Source organism: Oncorhynchus masou, chromosome 28 (genome assembly GCF_036934945.1).
Source record: "Oncorhynchus masou masou isolate Uvic2021 chromosome 28, UVic_Omas_1.1, whole genome shotgun sequence".
NCBI classification, from domain to species: Eukaryota; Metazoa; Chordata; class Actinopteri; order Salmoniformes; family Salmonidae; genus Oncorhynchus; species Oncorhynchus masou.
The window spans coordinates 42,178,961-42,195,473 of record NC_088239.1 but is presented as its reverse complement, the minus strand read 5'-3'; the positions used below and the strand labels follow the sequence as shown (position 1 = coordinate 42,195,473).

The following is a 16,513-nucleotide window of genomic DNA, read 5'->3' as shown; positions in this document are numbered from 1 at the left end:
GTTATTGCAAAGAAATACTGAACAGTAACTAGCATACACTTGTGGTCAACTTCTGGAATAAGAACCACTGCCCCATGATCATGCAAATGTGTCACATCTAAATGTAAAGTGCATTAACAAAGAACAAGACTTTACAGAATAGGGAGAAGGAAAAAAAATCCATAAGATTATGTATCAGAGACAAGGAGGCAATGCTATTTTTCTTACTTTTATTATCACAGGAGCACAATAGGTACCACTATGCAAGGTGAACATCAAACTTAAACTCCACAAAGAATCAAAAAGTTAAATGGAATGCTAGTCCAAAATTGAAACAAATTGAAACATCACAGCAATTTTATCCAAACAATGGTACAAATCATTTTCAGATTTACATGAAAGAAAAGCAAAAAGGACTTGACTTTTTTTTGGGTTGCTTTGAACCAAATCAATCCATCATTTTACATGATATTTACTTGTCAAATTGAAGCACCCAAACCAGTTACACAAACTTTAGCACATGTGAATGCTGTTAAAGGGCTATTATCCAGCAATGAAATACCAATATTGGAGCTTTTTGTTGTTGTTGCTTAACAGCAATGTTTACACACATTACAACATTTGTCAGAGGACTTGAGTGCTTTATTATCAAAATGTTTGTCACAAAGGTGGGGCGGAAATGTTTTTATAGCTTAGCCAATGAAATAAAAAGCTTATCGAATATAGCTAATGAAATAAAAGCATATATCTTAGCCAATCAAATTAAAAGCTGGAGTACCCAAGTGTAAACCTGATGCTGTTTTGTTTTTTTACATTCAAGAAAAAAAAAATCCTCCTTCCGCCAATCAACACAAGAATAAAACAAGACAATCGAGTTATGAGAATTGCAATATGCTCAAAGTCCATAAAAACATGGTTCCCTCTTAAGTAATGAACAAAATACCAATAAAACCTAAATAATAAAGAACTTAAAGGGATGAAAGAGAAATGTCAGCCAAGCTGTGAAACTGGGGGATACAATATCGAAACTAATCATCCACTTCCTTTGAACAAAAGCATGGAAGGCTGTAAGCACTTGGGTCACATAGGAGAGTGAGGTTTGGTGGAGCAGTGTGTAAGGGGTAAAGCCTGGATCCCAAACTGAATTGCTCCGTTTCACACAATTGTTTCACTTCACAATTGTGGTCATCACAGCATGGCCATCAGACTTCAGTCTGGCTGAACCATCTCTTCATTAAAACAGTTTGTGAAACAATAGTGAAAACAGCACAATTCAAGTTGGGATCCATGCTAGGCAGGGGGCTGTTCCAATAAGCAGGATCAATGTGTTACTTAAATCAGCTAAATGTCTTCACTAAACATTTGGAAATTACTTCATCTTTCCTAGAATATAGAATTGAAATTGTATGACTGACTCAACCAATAAACCCGTGCTTGGGTTTAGCTTTCTGAATAAACCAGAAAAATCAAAAGATGTGCCTATATCTGGCTGTTTATCAAAGTTAGCTGGCTAAATTGATGATTCTGTTTCCTGGAACACCCCACAGGGGTCAGAGCTAATCCTCATCGGAGGAGGAGTCCTTGTCGAAGTTGTAGGCCATGAAGAAAACGTCAGGTCGGAGTGGGACAAGGGCATGGCCCGGTTTCACTATCTCGAAGCCCAGAAAGCTGAATGTGCGCACAAGTTTAGCTGTGGGGACACACAAAGACACATATTAGAAGAAATACCATCAAGGACGACCTTCCATCATAAACAGTGAACTCTAAAAGTATTGGGACAGTGACACATTTTGTTATTTGGGATAGTCCTGATTTAATTGTGAATAATGATGAGTGAGAAAGTTAGATGCACAAATATCATACCCCCAAGACATACTTGACCTCTCATTATTTCAATAACATGAGAGGTTGGCATTTTGGGAGGTAGGATGTTTATGTCTGCAATTTTCTCACTCCTCATTATTCACAATTCATTCAGGATTATCCGTAATCATGGTAGCATCCACATTAATGCAGAAGTGTTTAGAAACATTCTATTCTTATTTACAATAAAAGTGACTCCAAAATGGCACAATAGTTATTTGTCATTCATTTCTTTGGGCACAAAATAATCTGAAACACAAACATTACAAACAGCAAATGCATCCAAGTTTGTCAGGTCACAAGCTTGTTGCAGTCACTGCGTGCAAGGAATATGGGACCAAATACTAAACGTTGACTACTTTAATACAAATACAAGTGGATTTGCCCCAAAACTTTTGGTCTCCTAAAGGGTGGGGGGGGGGATATCTGGTCAGTTGTACAACGGAATTCAACTGAAATGTGTCTTCCGCATTTAACCCAACCCCTGAATCAAGTGGATACCACGAAATTGGGGAGAAGAAGGGGTAAAATAACTTTGTTTATTTCATGTTACTGTCCCAATACTTTGAGCTCACTGTGTGGTTGCTTATCTATTGAGATCCTAGGTTTGTTGGACACGCTTATCGTACCGCGATCATCTCTATTCTTGTAAAAGCAGACGAACACGCTGACAACTTCAAGATGTTCTTCCGCATACTCCAAAAGAGCCGCAAAACTGTAGAGAGAGAGAGGTAGGCAGGGCTAATTAGACAACATGAGATTATAAACACACACGCGCACTTTCACATACAGAGCACAGGCACACACCTCTCCTTGCTGCCCTCGGGGAGCGGGTCCATTGGTATCTCAACATACAGAGCGTTCCCGCTCAGCACAGCGCCCCAGTGGATCACCTTGGAAACAGTGGGGCGGCTCTGAAAGCGGAGTATCCCGGGGCGACCGTTCCCCGCCGGCTCCTCTGTCACAGTCAACTTCTGGTCCTGGAGAACCAAAATGGGAAGGAGGGAGCGTTAATCAATCATTTCACTTGAAGGGATCATTAATGAACAAACTCCCTGGGTGACTTCAGAATTGAGTTCACTAGGGCACACCAACAACATTTTTGCAATTGAAAAGTAATATCTGTTTTAATTTCAAGCAGTACTTCACTTTATATGCAAATCCTGCTAACAGCTTCTAAAAGGGCTAGGTAGAGTTTGCGGCCAACCAAATAATTATAAATGAGTAACAGCGTTTTCCATTCGCGCCGGTCCTCAGCTAATCAGCCGGTACCAGACTGATTTTCAGCTGGCTACTTTTTCCACTTCATACTAAATTAGGGTACTTTTCATTTAAAAGTTTCAATTGGCTATTTTGTCGACCCCTCTCCCGCTAGAATAGAAGATGCGTATCGTTCAGCAACCTATCGCCTGTCAGTCACAAAGCAAGCGGTGACTGGGAAACTCACGTCTGCCGCCTGATCGGCTCCCAGTACAATGTGCAGGCGCTGTGGTTGGTTTCAGTCAAATTTATTTACATGGAGGAGGGAGAGAAAGCATGATGCTTGTGAATTTGCACATCCCATGTAATGTGGTAACAATGAGTTGAAATCCACGATTTAGCCTAACTATTATAATTGACAACTGAACAGCAAGTGTTGACTAGTTCATAAAAGGTGTCGAACTGCCTGAATAAAGCCGACCTCCTATACCCCTTTGCCATTCATAAATCATGCAACGTGATTATATATATATATATATATATATCTTCTTGTGTCTGAGAAATGTTGGTGGAAACACTGCGTAAATACTTTTTACAATAACCACCATATCGAAGTAAACTTCGAGTCACATGATGACGTGTGGTCCTCTCACTACGACTCGTTGGGAAAGCAAGCAGTTTTATTAGGTGTTCAGATGAAATAAGTTATGAACGTCACAGGGTGGTGAAAGTGGAGGCCATGAGCTTGATGCTCCTTTCCAATAAATATTGATGGGTCTTATTCAGTTGACATGATCATTGATGCTTGTTTGACAAATAAAACTGATTTCGCTCTTTTGTCCATAATAATTTAATTATGTAGGCTATACCCGCACTGTATCTGCAAGGCTGTTGGCTAAAGCGCACATGCCATTACCAGAGAGGGCGCACTCGCTATGTAAAATGTTTTGTTTATATTATTTATATCCCAGGACAAATTAGCCGGCAACATCAAAATAGCTAGCTAAATGTCCATGAATGTTTCATGTGTTTCGACCTGTGCCCAAATTAACATTAGTTGGGTCAGAGTGCGCTTCGATATTTCAACCTGGGAGCCCTGATCGAGTCAGGTGCAGATGGACAAAAATCAATGCGAGCGCGTAATGGCGCTCGCATGTGCGTGCCGGTGTAGTCAGCATGTTAGAAAAATATTTATCCAGCTCGACTGCGTCACGGCATAGACATGGCAAAGCAATTGCTGAATGTCTCAAGCAAGGGTGATCTAAATTACATATGTTTCATAGCGCTATGATTTAAAAAATGCAACCAACGCACTTCCAAACCTAAAATAAGTAATTGCGTGGAAGTCAAACATTTGTTTTACGTCGGAGGCAGACATATTGCATACGCTCAGAACGTCAAAAATCGACCCCTTTACATAGTCCTTATCCCCTTGTCTATAAGAGGGATGCATGCTGTTTAAATGGCCCAAATGTTGATTTTGACAGTCACAAATTTAAAGTAATAAAGGTGAAATATTGTGTGTAGATGTTCCTAAAACAAATTATAACTACAGTACCAGTCAAAGGTTTGGACACACCTACTAATTTAGCTGTGTTGTGACAAGGTACAGGTGGTATACAGAAGATAGCCTTATTTGGTAAAAGACCAAGTCCATATTATGGCAAGAACAGCTCAAATAAGCAAAGAGAAACGTCAGTCCATCATTCATTTAAGACATGAAGGTCAGTCAATCTGGAAAGTTTCAAGAATTTTTCAAGTTTCTTCAAGTGCCGTCGCAAAAACCATCAAGCGCTATGATGAAACTGGCTCTCATGAGGACCGCCACAGGAAAGGAAGACAGAGTTACCTCTGCTGCAGAGGATAAGTTCATCTCAACATCAACTGTTCAGAGGACACTGCGTGAATCAGGCCTTCGTGGTCAAATTGCTGCAAAGAAACCACTACTAAAGCACACCAATAAGGAGAGACTTGCAGCAACTGCTCAGCCGCGAAGTGGTAGGCCACACAAGCTCACTGTCCTCAGTTGCAACACTCACTATAGAGTTCCAAACTGCCTCTGGAAGCAATGTCAGCAAAATAACTTTTTGTCAGGAGCTTCATGAAATGGGTTTCCATGGACGAGCAGCCGCACACAAGCCTAAGATCACCATTTGCAATGTCAAACGCCGGCTGGAGTGGTCTAAACCTCGCCGCCATTGGACTCTGGAGCAGTGGAAACGTGTTCTCTGTAGTGATGAAACACGCTTCACCGTCTGGCAGTCCGATAACCTAATCAATGTTTGGCAGATGGAGATGCTACCTGCCCCAATGCATAGTGCCAACTGTAAAGTTTGATGGAGGAGGAATAATGGTCTGGGACTGTTTTTCAAGGTTTGGGCCAAGCCCCTTAGTTCCAGTGAAGGGAAATCTTAACGCTACTGCATACAATGTCATTCTAGACTATTCTGTGCTTCCAACTTTGTGGCAAAAGTTTGGGGACAGCCCTTTCCAGTTTCAGCATCAAAATGCCCCAGTGCACAAAGTGAGGTCCATACAGAAATTGTTTGTCGAGATTGGCGTGGAAGAACTTGACTGGCCTGCACAGAGCCCTCAACTTAAATAACCCCATCAAACATATTTGAGATTAATTGGAGCGCCGACTGCGAGACAGGCCTAATTGCCCAACATCAGTGCCCGACCTCACTAATGCTCTTGTAGCTGAATGGAAGCAAGTCCCTGCAGCAATGTTCAAACATCTAGTGGAAAGCATTCCCAGAAGAATGGAGGCTGTTATAGCAGCAAAGGGGGGCCCAACTCCATATTTTGGAATGAGATGTTCGACGAGCACGTGTCCACATATACTTTTGGTTATGTAGTGTCTTTTCAATAGCCAAAATTATTGTATTTTAGCTGGTGTACAAAACCGAATGTAAAAGACAATCGAAACTTAACAGGAATCATAGAAATAGCGCACATAGAACATATATACCGCTTCTTAGACTTGCTTTAAATGAGAATGGCATATCTATAAGTCACATTTCTATGTGCATTTGGTAAGGACCCCCAAAAAGTTATATATGCAGCTTTAAATTGTAATATCTTAAATATATATATTTTTGCAGTATGCAATGAGTGCGTGTCATGTCCTGGTGTGTCAGAGGAGTATGCATAATATGAAAGATAATATTATGGTTGCATTTGCATGAGCGTTGTTAAATGTGTGTATGTACTCACAGAGTAGAGCGGCCGAGCTGAAGGAGTGTGATCCCGTTGACCATTCCCTCGCCCACCTGGGATCTTCAGGGGTGGGAGAGGGGCATCAGGAGCACCACAGAGGCCCCGGACCACGGGTACTACAACAGTGTAGGGACAGGCTGGACAGGGAGACACACATATTAATCTTTAATTGTTATTTTTAAGCTTTTAATTGGAATAGGACTCTGAACATGCGGGATAACGTTGCTTAAATCTTGTGTTCCCCGGTGTATTTTAATTATTTGGTGCAATACAGGCCGACGTATCAAGTGCAAGTAAAATTGGTAACCAAAATACTGATTGTGTGATTTAATTCACCCTCAAAGCACATTATAGTTGGAACTGTTGTCCAAGGAGGCAGTGGCGTGTATTCATGGGTGCCAGTGAAGCCCGGCTTCCCTCAAAAAAATGACCAAGAAAAAAACCTATACAATTGTCTCTTTCGTATCTGTTTCATAAATGTTCCTTCAATTCACAGGTAGCTTAACGTATCTCACCAGAGAAAGCATCAGAGTAAGCAAAATAGAGCCCCTCTGTCTCTGTAAGCCATCTATCTGATGCTGTCTGGTCAAAAAGAGTATGACATTGTTGCCACCTGTAGCATTGAATGCAATGGAAACCAGTGAGCATTTGGCCTCCCTTGATTAAAAAAAAGAAGTACAAAATAGCCAATCGGCGTTGAGCTAAACAGTGTGCGCTCAACTGTGAATGGTCCTGGCGCACCAAAAAAATAAAAAGTGGCAATGAAAGACAGTTTGGATTTGGCTTCACTCCAATCACATCTACAGCAAATCGGCAGAGATTTAAAAAAATAATAATGTTTCATTGTTGCCATCTGGTGTCTAGCTAGCTTGTTAAAATTGGTCCTTTCCTAAATTAGCCATGGATGGAGATCGTGATTTGGTTTTACTTCATTTTCTGTACTGACCAATGATAATAAAAGACAAGAGAATGGCATTGGTGTTTCCATACAAGTAGGGTGAGTCAACATGTTTTTTCTTGCACAAATACACAGAAATCAGAACCATAGACATCCACATCATATTTGGCTTACGTTGATTGGACCAAATTGTTTTAGGCATTTTTTAGTTGTCACTGTACTAAGCATAAGTGATTTGATAATGAAGTTGAAATGGAGCTGGAATAGTCGAGGCAGCTCCAGTTTTCTTTGCGACTTGAGGTAACTGTGGTTCTAAATCGATAGTTGTTTAATAGTCCGAAAATGTAGGTCACGTAACTGTTTGTTACATGCAATATGCTTTGTGGACTGTACCAAACAGAGGTTGCTCTCCGGTTTTGTGATGAAACAAAAAGGTGTGGTTTCATTTACTCTACCACTGGGTCTTCTTATTGTCTGGGCCTTAGGCTTATATATCACGGTCACAAATTGTATTGGTCACATAATATGGCTTTAATTGTTTTCTCTGGGTTGATTTGACCCACACACTGCATGTAGGCAATGTGAGTTCACCACCTCCCTTCATAATTGTGATACTCATCGAAAGGCGAGGTCAGTACAGGTGCATCAAAGCTGGGACCAAGAGACTGAAAAATAGCTTCTATTAAATAGCCATCATTGCCGGGTCCACCTGGTTATGCAACCCTGCACCTTAAGAGTGAATCACTTGTTAACTGTAATACTATTTACATACTGCTTTACTCATCTCATATATACTGTATTCTATTCTACTGTATTTTAGTCCGTGCCACTCCGACATTGCTCAATCTATTATTTATATATTTCTTAATTCCATTCTTTTAGATGTGTGTATTGTTAGAAACTACTGCACTGTTGGAGCTAGGAACACAATCATTTCACTAAACCAGCAATATCTGCTAAATGTGTATGTGACCAATAAAATTTGATATGGCTTCAGTGTGACATATTTTGCCCTATAACCTAAACAAATTGTATTATTCCAAGGCAAAAGTGCATCATGAATAAACATAATCCACCATGTATGTGATGGATAGCATTAAATGGCACACGACAGGCACTAGTCATTCGCGAACGAACGACTCTTTTTGAACGGGTCTTTTTTGGTGAACCGAACCGCATCGGTGAAAGAGCCATTAATTTGGCTCCCTGACTGCAACTACTGCCGTTTGATCTAAAAAAGAAGACGTTTTTCTGCAGATAAATTACAAAATAATTATCTAAAGAGGGTGAACCCTCACCGTCTAAACAATAAATAGTGGGGAGAGCGTGTCAATCTGGTCCTCGCTAATTTTCTCTTTTCTTTTTTTTGGGGGGGGGTGCAAGGTAACATTTTATTTGAACGCGCATTTCACGATCTGATAGCTTACCTTTTGGGCTATACGTTGGATATATGTACTTTTTCCAGGGTTCTAGCTTGGTCCATTTTCATGCATTTTGAACAAAGAGCCGTTTGGGAACCGGTTCACCGAAAATACTCGGAATGCACCACGATGGGGAAAACGTGCACGACGAGGAAAAACGTGCCCAATCTAAACTGCGTATCTGCCCGATGACAAATTAACTTGGTCAAAAAACTGCCAATGATCGCTACAAGTCAAACGTATAAATAGCATATACTACATGTAATAATGAATTAATCCCACTTAGATATGCACCATTATTTCATTTATTCATAGGGGTTGGCTGATTAATTCAACAAATACTTTGACAATATGACTCCAATAATGTTTTGGGTGCATAATTTTGAGGGACTAATAGTATAACGGTATAATGTAACCGTAAAAGAGTTTGTGACGTCAAAAATAGAGGAATGACGTTGCGTCACTTGGGCCTTTTGATTAATAATCAATTGTGTTTAGAGAAAAGGTAACAATGGACGTGGATTCCGCGTGTTTCTTCCGTTTCAAGTTGTTCACCCATGAAACAAGCCATTCTAATGACCGTTTCATTTCGGGGCCTTTTAACTCGTTGACCTGCGAGTCAACGGTAGCTAGCTACCTGACGATGCTCTGCTTTCAGGTGGCAAGCTAGTTACACAGCTAACGTTAACTCATCTCATCTAGCTAAACTACAAAACGACGTCATTGGCAACCATTGAAACAAATGGAAATAAAATGGTTGAGGTGTTCCGTTAAAAAAACAAAAACGTGGTGATGGATATAGCTAGGCTTCCTAGAGGACCTTGATAATGTAGCGAGGTTTTAGCCTAGGGCTAGCTAGCTAGCTTAGGATAAGCTAAGGGAGAGGACTAACCTTAAACAATAACGTTCTAATTCTTCAGTCCAAATTAAAATGTAGGATATGTTTCATAGATTACTTATCTAGCTAACCAGTTGTGGACAAATAAATATTTTACGTCATAAAAAATTAAATCCCTGTTTATATTAGTGGCTACTTCCTCGTCACTGAAAAAAAGCACCATCCCCCACTTCACTTCGTTATTTTCTCCCGTCTTCACTTACTTGCCAATCATGTCACAAATATTAACGTTACTACTTAAATCCGCCATTGTAGTACAGAACTGTGGTTTTCCTTCTTTCTCGCGAGCAAAGCAATGACTGTTTAAGATCCGCTGGAGGTTGGATTTTACCATCCGGCCTCGGAGAGAGACACGACTGGCTTCTGACTGCTCGCTGCAATGGTCGGCTGAGGAATAGAGCTTGATCACTTCTGAACTCCAGCTATGAGCTACGTAGGGGAAACAAGCGATACGTAGCTAGTTAGAGGTGAAGTTAGCTACACGGGGGCGTCTTCCGTGCAAGTGGAAAAATACCACGGCAAGTAAACTAACAAAGACAGACAGACAGCAGGGTTGATGTTTGTCATCAAGGTGAGACGAGTTGAATGTCTCCATGCAACATTATAATTAGCCTTTCAGTTACATTTCATTTGTTTGAAAGGTACAGCATCATTGATGGCTTGAACACAGTGGGTGAATAGGTGAATTATAACCTAGCTTTATTCATATTATTGTCAATTTAATGTAATACTGTAGCTACATATTTGTATAGGTTTGCATATTGTTCCTTTAGCCTTTAGTATAAAATACCACTTTGCCTCCCCTGCAGTATAAAATACTACTTTGCCATAACAAACTAGACATTTTGGCTAAAAACATTTTCTCTGTGAACCCAACAGTGGACTGGAGAGACTGCATAACTATGTTCTCGCTGAGCAGGTTAATCTCCTTGGGATGAGGATATAGCCTTGGATTGTTTATCTGGCTCTAAAAGGTGTCAATGTCAGCATGCTTGGTGGATAAGCTTTGAGGAGTAGCTATTTATCTTGGATGCTATTACCAGAGGCAAAGCAAGAATACGTCCCAAATGGCACCCTATTCCCTGGGTGTCATTCAGAACGTAACCCAAGACCAGTCTGTGCTTAAATTGACCCCAGTGACTTTTTACCTTGGAGTAAAACATAACATTCATACATAACTCTGTTGAAAGGCTGACAAAGCAACTGGCTATTACCGATTGCCTCATCCAATCTGGCCACTGCCATTATGATGTGTACCTACCGGTAGTCTTATATTGGTATGTGAAGCCTATGGAGAGAAATGCAGCAACATTCACGCTTTAGGCTGACTAATTTCCTTTCATGTCTTTAGCCAGCCCCAAATCAAAATGCCAGACTATGCTTATCATATTAACCATGGCATGAACTGGGTAATGTCCCAAATGGCACCCTATTTCCTATATAGTGCAGTACTTTTGACCAGAGCCCTATGGACAGGGTGCAATGCCTAAAGTATATCAGTTCATAATAGCCAACTTGTTGTGATGTTGAGCGGTCTGCTGCTTGCTCCAAGTAAGGGTAGCTGCAGCCCAATATGGTGACCGGAGTATGGGCGAGTGGGTGTATCGAAAGTAGTGGGTGTATGGAATGCGAATCAGCTACTCATGACAGCCCTAATTGGGCAGATTTGTTGCCACTCAAGACTGTTTGGCGTGGCTGACTAACTAATATTGATAACCGTCTAGATGTCACCTTGATACATACAGTACCATTCAAAACGTTGGACACACCTACTCATTCAAGTAGAAGACCACTGTTTTCATCAAAACTATGAAATAACACATATTGAATCATGTAGTAACCAAAAAAAGTGTTTAACCAATCAAAATATATTTTAGATTCTTCAAAGTAGCCACCCTTTGCCTTGATGACAGCTTTGCACACTCTTGGCATTCTCTCAACCAGCTTCACGTGGAATGTTTTTCCAACCGTCTTGAAGGAGTTCTTATTCTAAAAAGGATTAAAATAATTCCTCATCAATCTACACAATATACCCCATAATGACAAAGTGAAAACAGGTTTTTAGAAATGTTTACTAATTTATTAAAAATAAAAACTGAAAAACCTTATTCACATAAGGCCCTTTGCTATGTCAATTGAGCTCAGGTGCATCCTGTTTCCATTGATCATTCTTGAGATGTTTCTACAACTTGATTGGAGTCCACCTGTGGTAAATTCAATTGATTGGACATGATTTGGAATTGCACACACCTGTCGATAAAAGGTCCCACAGTTGACAGTGCATGTCAGAGCAAAAACCAAGCCATCAGGTCGAATGAATTGTCAGTAGAGCGCCGAGACATGATTGTATCGAGGCACAAACTTGGCGAAGGGTACCAAAAAATGTCTGTGAAATTGAAGGTCCCCAAGAACACAGTGTCCTCCATTCTTAAATGGAAGAAGTTTGGAACGTACAAGACTCTTCCTAGAGCCAGACTCCCGTCCAAACTGAGCAATCGGGGGATAAGGGCCTTGGTCAGGGAGGTAAACCAAGAACCCGATGGTCACTCTGACAGAGCTCCAGAGTTCCTCTGTGGAGATGGTAGAACCTTCCAGAAGGACAACCATCTCTGCAGCACTCCATCAATCAGGCCTTTTATGGCAGAGTGGCCAGACGGAAGCCACTCTTCAGTAAAAGGCTCATGACAGCCCACTTGGAGTTTGCCAAAAGGCACCTAAAGGACTCTCAGACCATGAGAAACAAGATTCCCTGATCTGATGAAACCAAGATTGAACTATTTGGCCTGAATACCAAGCGTCACGTCTGGAGAACCCTGCACCATCCCTACGGTGAAGTGTGGTGGTGGCAGTTTTTCAGCGGCGGGGACAGGGAGACTAGTCAGGATCTAAGGAAAGATGAACGTAACAAAGTACAGACAAATCCTTGATGAAAACCTGCTCCAGAGCTCTCAGGACCTCCGACTGGGGCGACGGTTCACCTTCCAGCAGGACAATGACCCGAAGCACACATCCAAGACAACACAGGAGTGGATTCGGGGCAAGTCTCTGAATGTTCTTGAGTGGCCCAGCCAGAGCCCGAAATTAAACCCGATCGAACATCTCTGGAGAGACCTGAAAATAGCTGTGCAGTGCTTTAAAACATTTATTTATTTTTACATTTATTTAATTTGATTTATTATTATTTAAAAAAAATCTCCCCCATCCAACCTGACAGCTTTTCAGAGTATCTGCAGAGAACAATGGGAGAAACTCCCCAAAATACTCCCAAAACTCAGTTAAGAACAAATTCTTATTTACAATGACGGCCTACCGCGGGCCAAACCCTCCCCTAACCCAGACGGGACAATTGGACTCCCGATCACGGCCGGTTGTGATACAGCCCAGGATAGAACCAGGGTCTGCAGTGACGCCTCTAGCACTGCGATGCAGTGCCTTATACCGCTCCGCCACAACCCAAGAAGACTCGAGGCTGTAATCCCTGCCAAAAGGTGCTTCAACAAAGTACTGAGTAAAGGGTCTGAACACTTATGTATATGTGATATTTCAGTTTTTTATTTGCTAAAATTTTTAAACCTGTTTTTGCTTTGTCATTGTGGGTATTGTGTGTGGTTTGGGGGGGGGGCTATTTAGTCCATGTTAGAATAGGCTGTAAACGTAACAATGTGGAAAAAGTGAAGGGGTCTGAATACTTTCCAAATGCACTGTACATACATTCTACTACTCAATGGGCATTAAAGGCAACATCACCGGGACACAGTGCTCTTTGCTCCCGCTTGACAAGCACTACTGTCTGGCAACGGTGTGGGAAATATCCAATATCAGGGTGAAAGTCACAGTAAGCATACAACACATGAAGCAACAGTGCACCCATCAATGCTTTTAATGAAAAACAAACAAAAGTCAGTTTTATAACTGAACACTTATTTGTGTAAAACTAACATTGCGACTCAGACTCATCCTCTGGCTTAAAAACAGAAGTCCAAACTCTTGCAGTATGGTAATTCAATGTATGATAGTTGCCTGGTAATAAACGGAAGAAAAACAACACGGCTCAATCAAAACCGTCTAACATGTAGCAGATCGCTTTCGACACACCCACTCCTTTCCACAGCTCTGCGCTGTCACCCTTTGCTGGCTGTAATTAAACTATGACCTACATGTAATGTGTCCTTTGGACCACTAGGTGTCCTCCTTGCATTATAAACACCGGTAACAGGTTTGAAGTGTTCTAGCTACATTGTCATTCATGTCAGTTATGTTCAAGGAGACGTTTGTTTTGTGTTTGAGCAATTGCATGGCTGGGTATCTGAAAGGTTTGGGGTGACAGGACAATTTCAACTTTGGATGGTTTCTCCATGAGTTCATATACTTAAAAATGTCAATTGTGAAAACATGAGTTTGATATGGTGCTGAATTGAAACATGCAAGTCTGACTAATACAGAAAATAGTAGAAAGTATGAGACACAGGTCCTGTCTCCCCTACACCTTCTGCAGCTAGGTGAAGTCTAAACATGCATTCCAAATGACACCCTATTTCCTATATAGTGCACTACTTTTGACCAGAGCCATATGAGCCCTGGTCAAAAGTAATGCACGGAATAGGGTGGCATTTCGGGTGTAGGCAGGCCGATGTGGTAAACAACTGTCTCTCGGTATGCCTTCGCTTATTGTCAAAACAGATTCAGTGGAGTGCAGATCTGGCTTGTACAGGCTTGTTGTTTACAGCTGTGGAACCACTCCAAAAATCCCTCTGTACAGCAGTGGAACATTATGATTTAAGGGTATGATGATTACCTGAACAGAGGAGGAATCGTGATAAATTAGCCTAAAAGGAGCATCTATTCTAAACGTTGTAATTATTGCCCAATCTTCTTGTGTTTGACATACATTGTGTTTCATACTCAGTAGGAACTTATACATATTCGTACATTCAGTCCTCGTGAGATCTCATAGATTTGGAAATCAAAGTGAAGTGAATTGAATCGTGACAGGGGGTTGGTTAATGTTAATCTATAGAGACCCAAAACCTCCCAACAGCTTTTCTTCCCACGTCCGACCTGAGCTCTCCCACTCCCCCAGGGTAAAAGTGGAGGACTGAAGGTTGCTGTGGTGTGTGTGTGTGTCTCTGTAGCAGTGGCAGATATGTTGGTTCAATTGAACCATAATGAAAGCATTTAATTTGCACGAAGAGTGCCTTGGTCCTTCCTGAAACAGTTTGTTAGATCTCAAATTTTTACCACATTTTTCACAATGTGACGACTGAAACCTCCACATTGTGTCATGTTGAATTACAGAGGGATTACAACCAGGAATGTTAAATTGTCGTTTCCTTGCAGAGACTTTCTGCTTGCAGTGGCAGTCAGTGCTGTTTAAGATGAGGGAGGACAATTTATTTTTTCATGAGCATGGCCTTATTTCTATTACAGCATATTGGTTGACTCTCATTCATATTCCATTCACCCAGTTCAATGTAACAGTGATCGGTTTAGGCTACCTCATGATAATCAGATTTTCCCTATACCCATTATGAGGTTGCTGGAACCTAGCCTATGAATGAAAGTTTACAATGTAGTTGCACACAGGTCGAGAGACAATTTTGAGGTGACAGACAGTGACATTCAGTACTGCTTTGCACACTCTTGCCTGCATCTAGCTGATATAGGGTGTAATCATTAGTCCAACAGTTGCAAACAATAGTTTCTATTGGACAAATTCCAGTATAATTATCCCCGTTTTGTTCCGTTTGCTTACGCGTAATAAATCTTTTCAACAGAATTGGCAGAATGAATACAGCGCTGATCAGGCGTAAAAACAGTTCACTTTCATAGCAGCCACATTGTATTCCTTCTCGCATCCATGCACTCTCATCCTCTCACTTCTTCCCTTTGCTTGTGGACTTCAATGCACAACACATCAGCTGTATGTGGCCAGGTGAAAAAAAACTTTCCTAACCAAACCGCTACACTCTGCCTACATTGTTGTCACCATGTTAGCTAAAGTAAAGTATAGCTAATATAAGTAACGCGTTTGTAAACCCGCTACAATCATGCAGTAACGTTAGTGTGCAGTCAGTAAGCAGTTACACCGGTGGGCCCCCGGTTTTAATAAATGAGTAATACCAAAAGCTTACCATGAATGAATTGGAAGAGTTCCAGCGTTGTTTTGGAAAGTCATAGCCAGCTAGCTAACATAGCATCCCTCTTTCTGAGCAGGGTGTTTCAGTAGGCTAAACTAGGTAGTTGCATTTGCTTGCTAAGTAATGAAACTGAAAAAAAAGGACATCTCTCTCTTGCTTCTCCTTCGTTTTGGAAAAAATACATTTGTTCAAAACTGTTCAACTATTGTCTTTCTCTCTCTTTGAGTCAACTACTCACCATTTTCTACACTGCAGTGCTAGCTAACTGTAGGTTATGCTTTCAGTACTAGATTCATTATCTGATCCTTTGATTGGGTGGACATGTCACTTCATGCTGCAAGAACTCTGATAGGCTGGAGTACGTTCTCCGAAAGTTCTAATTACTGTGTAAGTCTATGGAAGGGAGTGAGAACCATGAGCCTCCTAGGTTTTGTATTGATGTCAATGTACCCAGAGGAGGACGGAAGCAAGCTGTCCTCCGGCTACAACATGGCCGCTACCCTACAGAGTGCTCTTAAGGCTACTGTAGACTTTTTTGGCAGAATAGTGTTTTAATCAGTCATTTGGTGGCGTGTTTATATTTAGTATAGTTTTATTTAAAAAGGATAACTTTCTAATAATTTTACAATTGACATTTTTATGATAATCACTGAGGAGGATGGTCCTCCCCTTCCTCCTCTGAGGAGCCTCCACTGACTGCTTGGTACCACATTTGTACCATTTTGTACAAATGGGCTTTCACATTTTCCTTACAGCTCCCTGACTCAGGCATTCGAGACTTTTTTTTTTCTCCATTTCATTAGCAGGTCTTACAAAGTACCAGGCCATAATCAGCAGCACACTTATATCCATTCACAGGTTCCACCCATTGATTCAAAACAGAAAGACTGAGAAGGAG

At 41.1% G+C, this 16,513-nt stretch overlaps 1 protein-coding gene across 1 annotated transcript; it reads right to left on the bottom strand.

The window, feature by feature from the left end:
- Positions 1-195: 195 nt before the first annotated feature.
- oaz1b (ornithine decarboxylase antizyme 1b) lies at positions 196-9,951 on the bottom strand. The gene is given in 6 exon segments (XM_064942046.1): positions 196-1,669; positions 2,472-2,557; positions 2,650-2,822; positions 6,259-6,345; positions 6,347-6,398; positions 9,682-9,951. Coding segments are annotated over 6 exon segments (663 nt in total). The 5' UTR covers positions 9,813-9,951; the 3' UTR covers positions 196-1,535.
- Between the last annotated feature and the right edge of the window lie 6,562 nt (positions 9,952-16,513).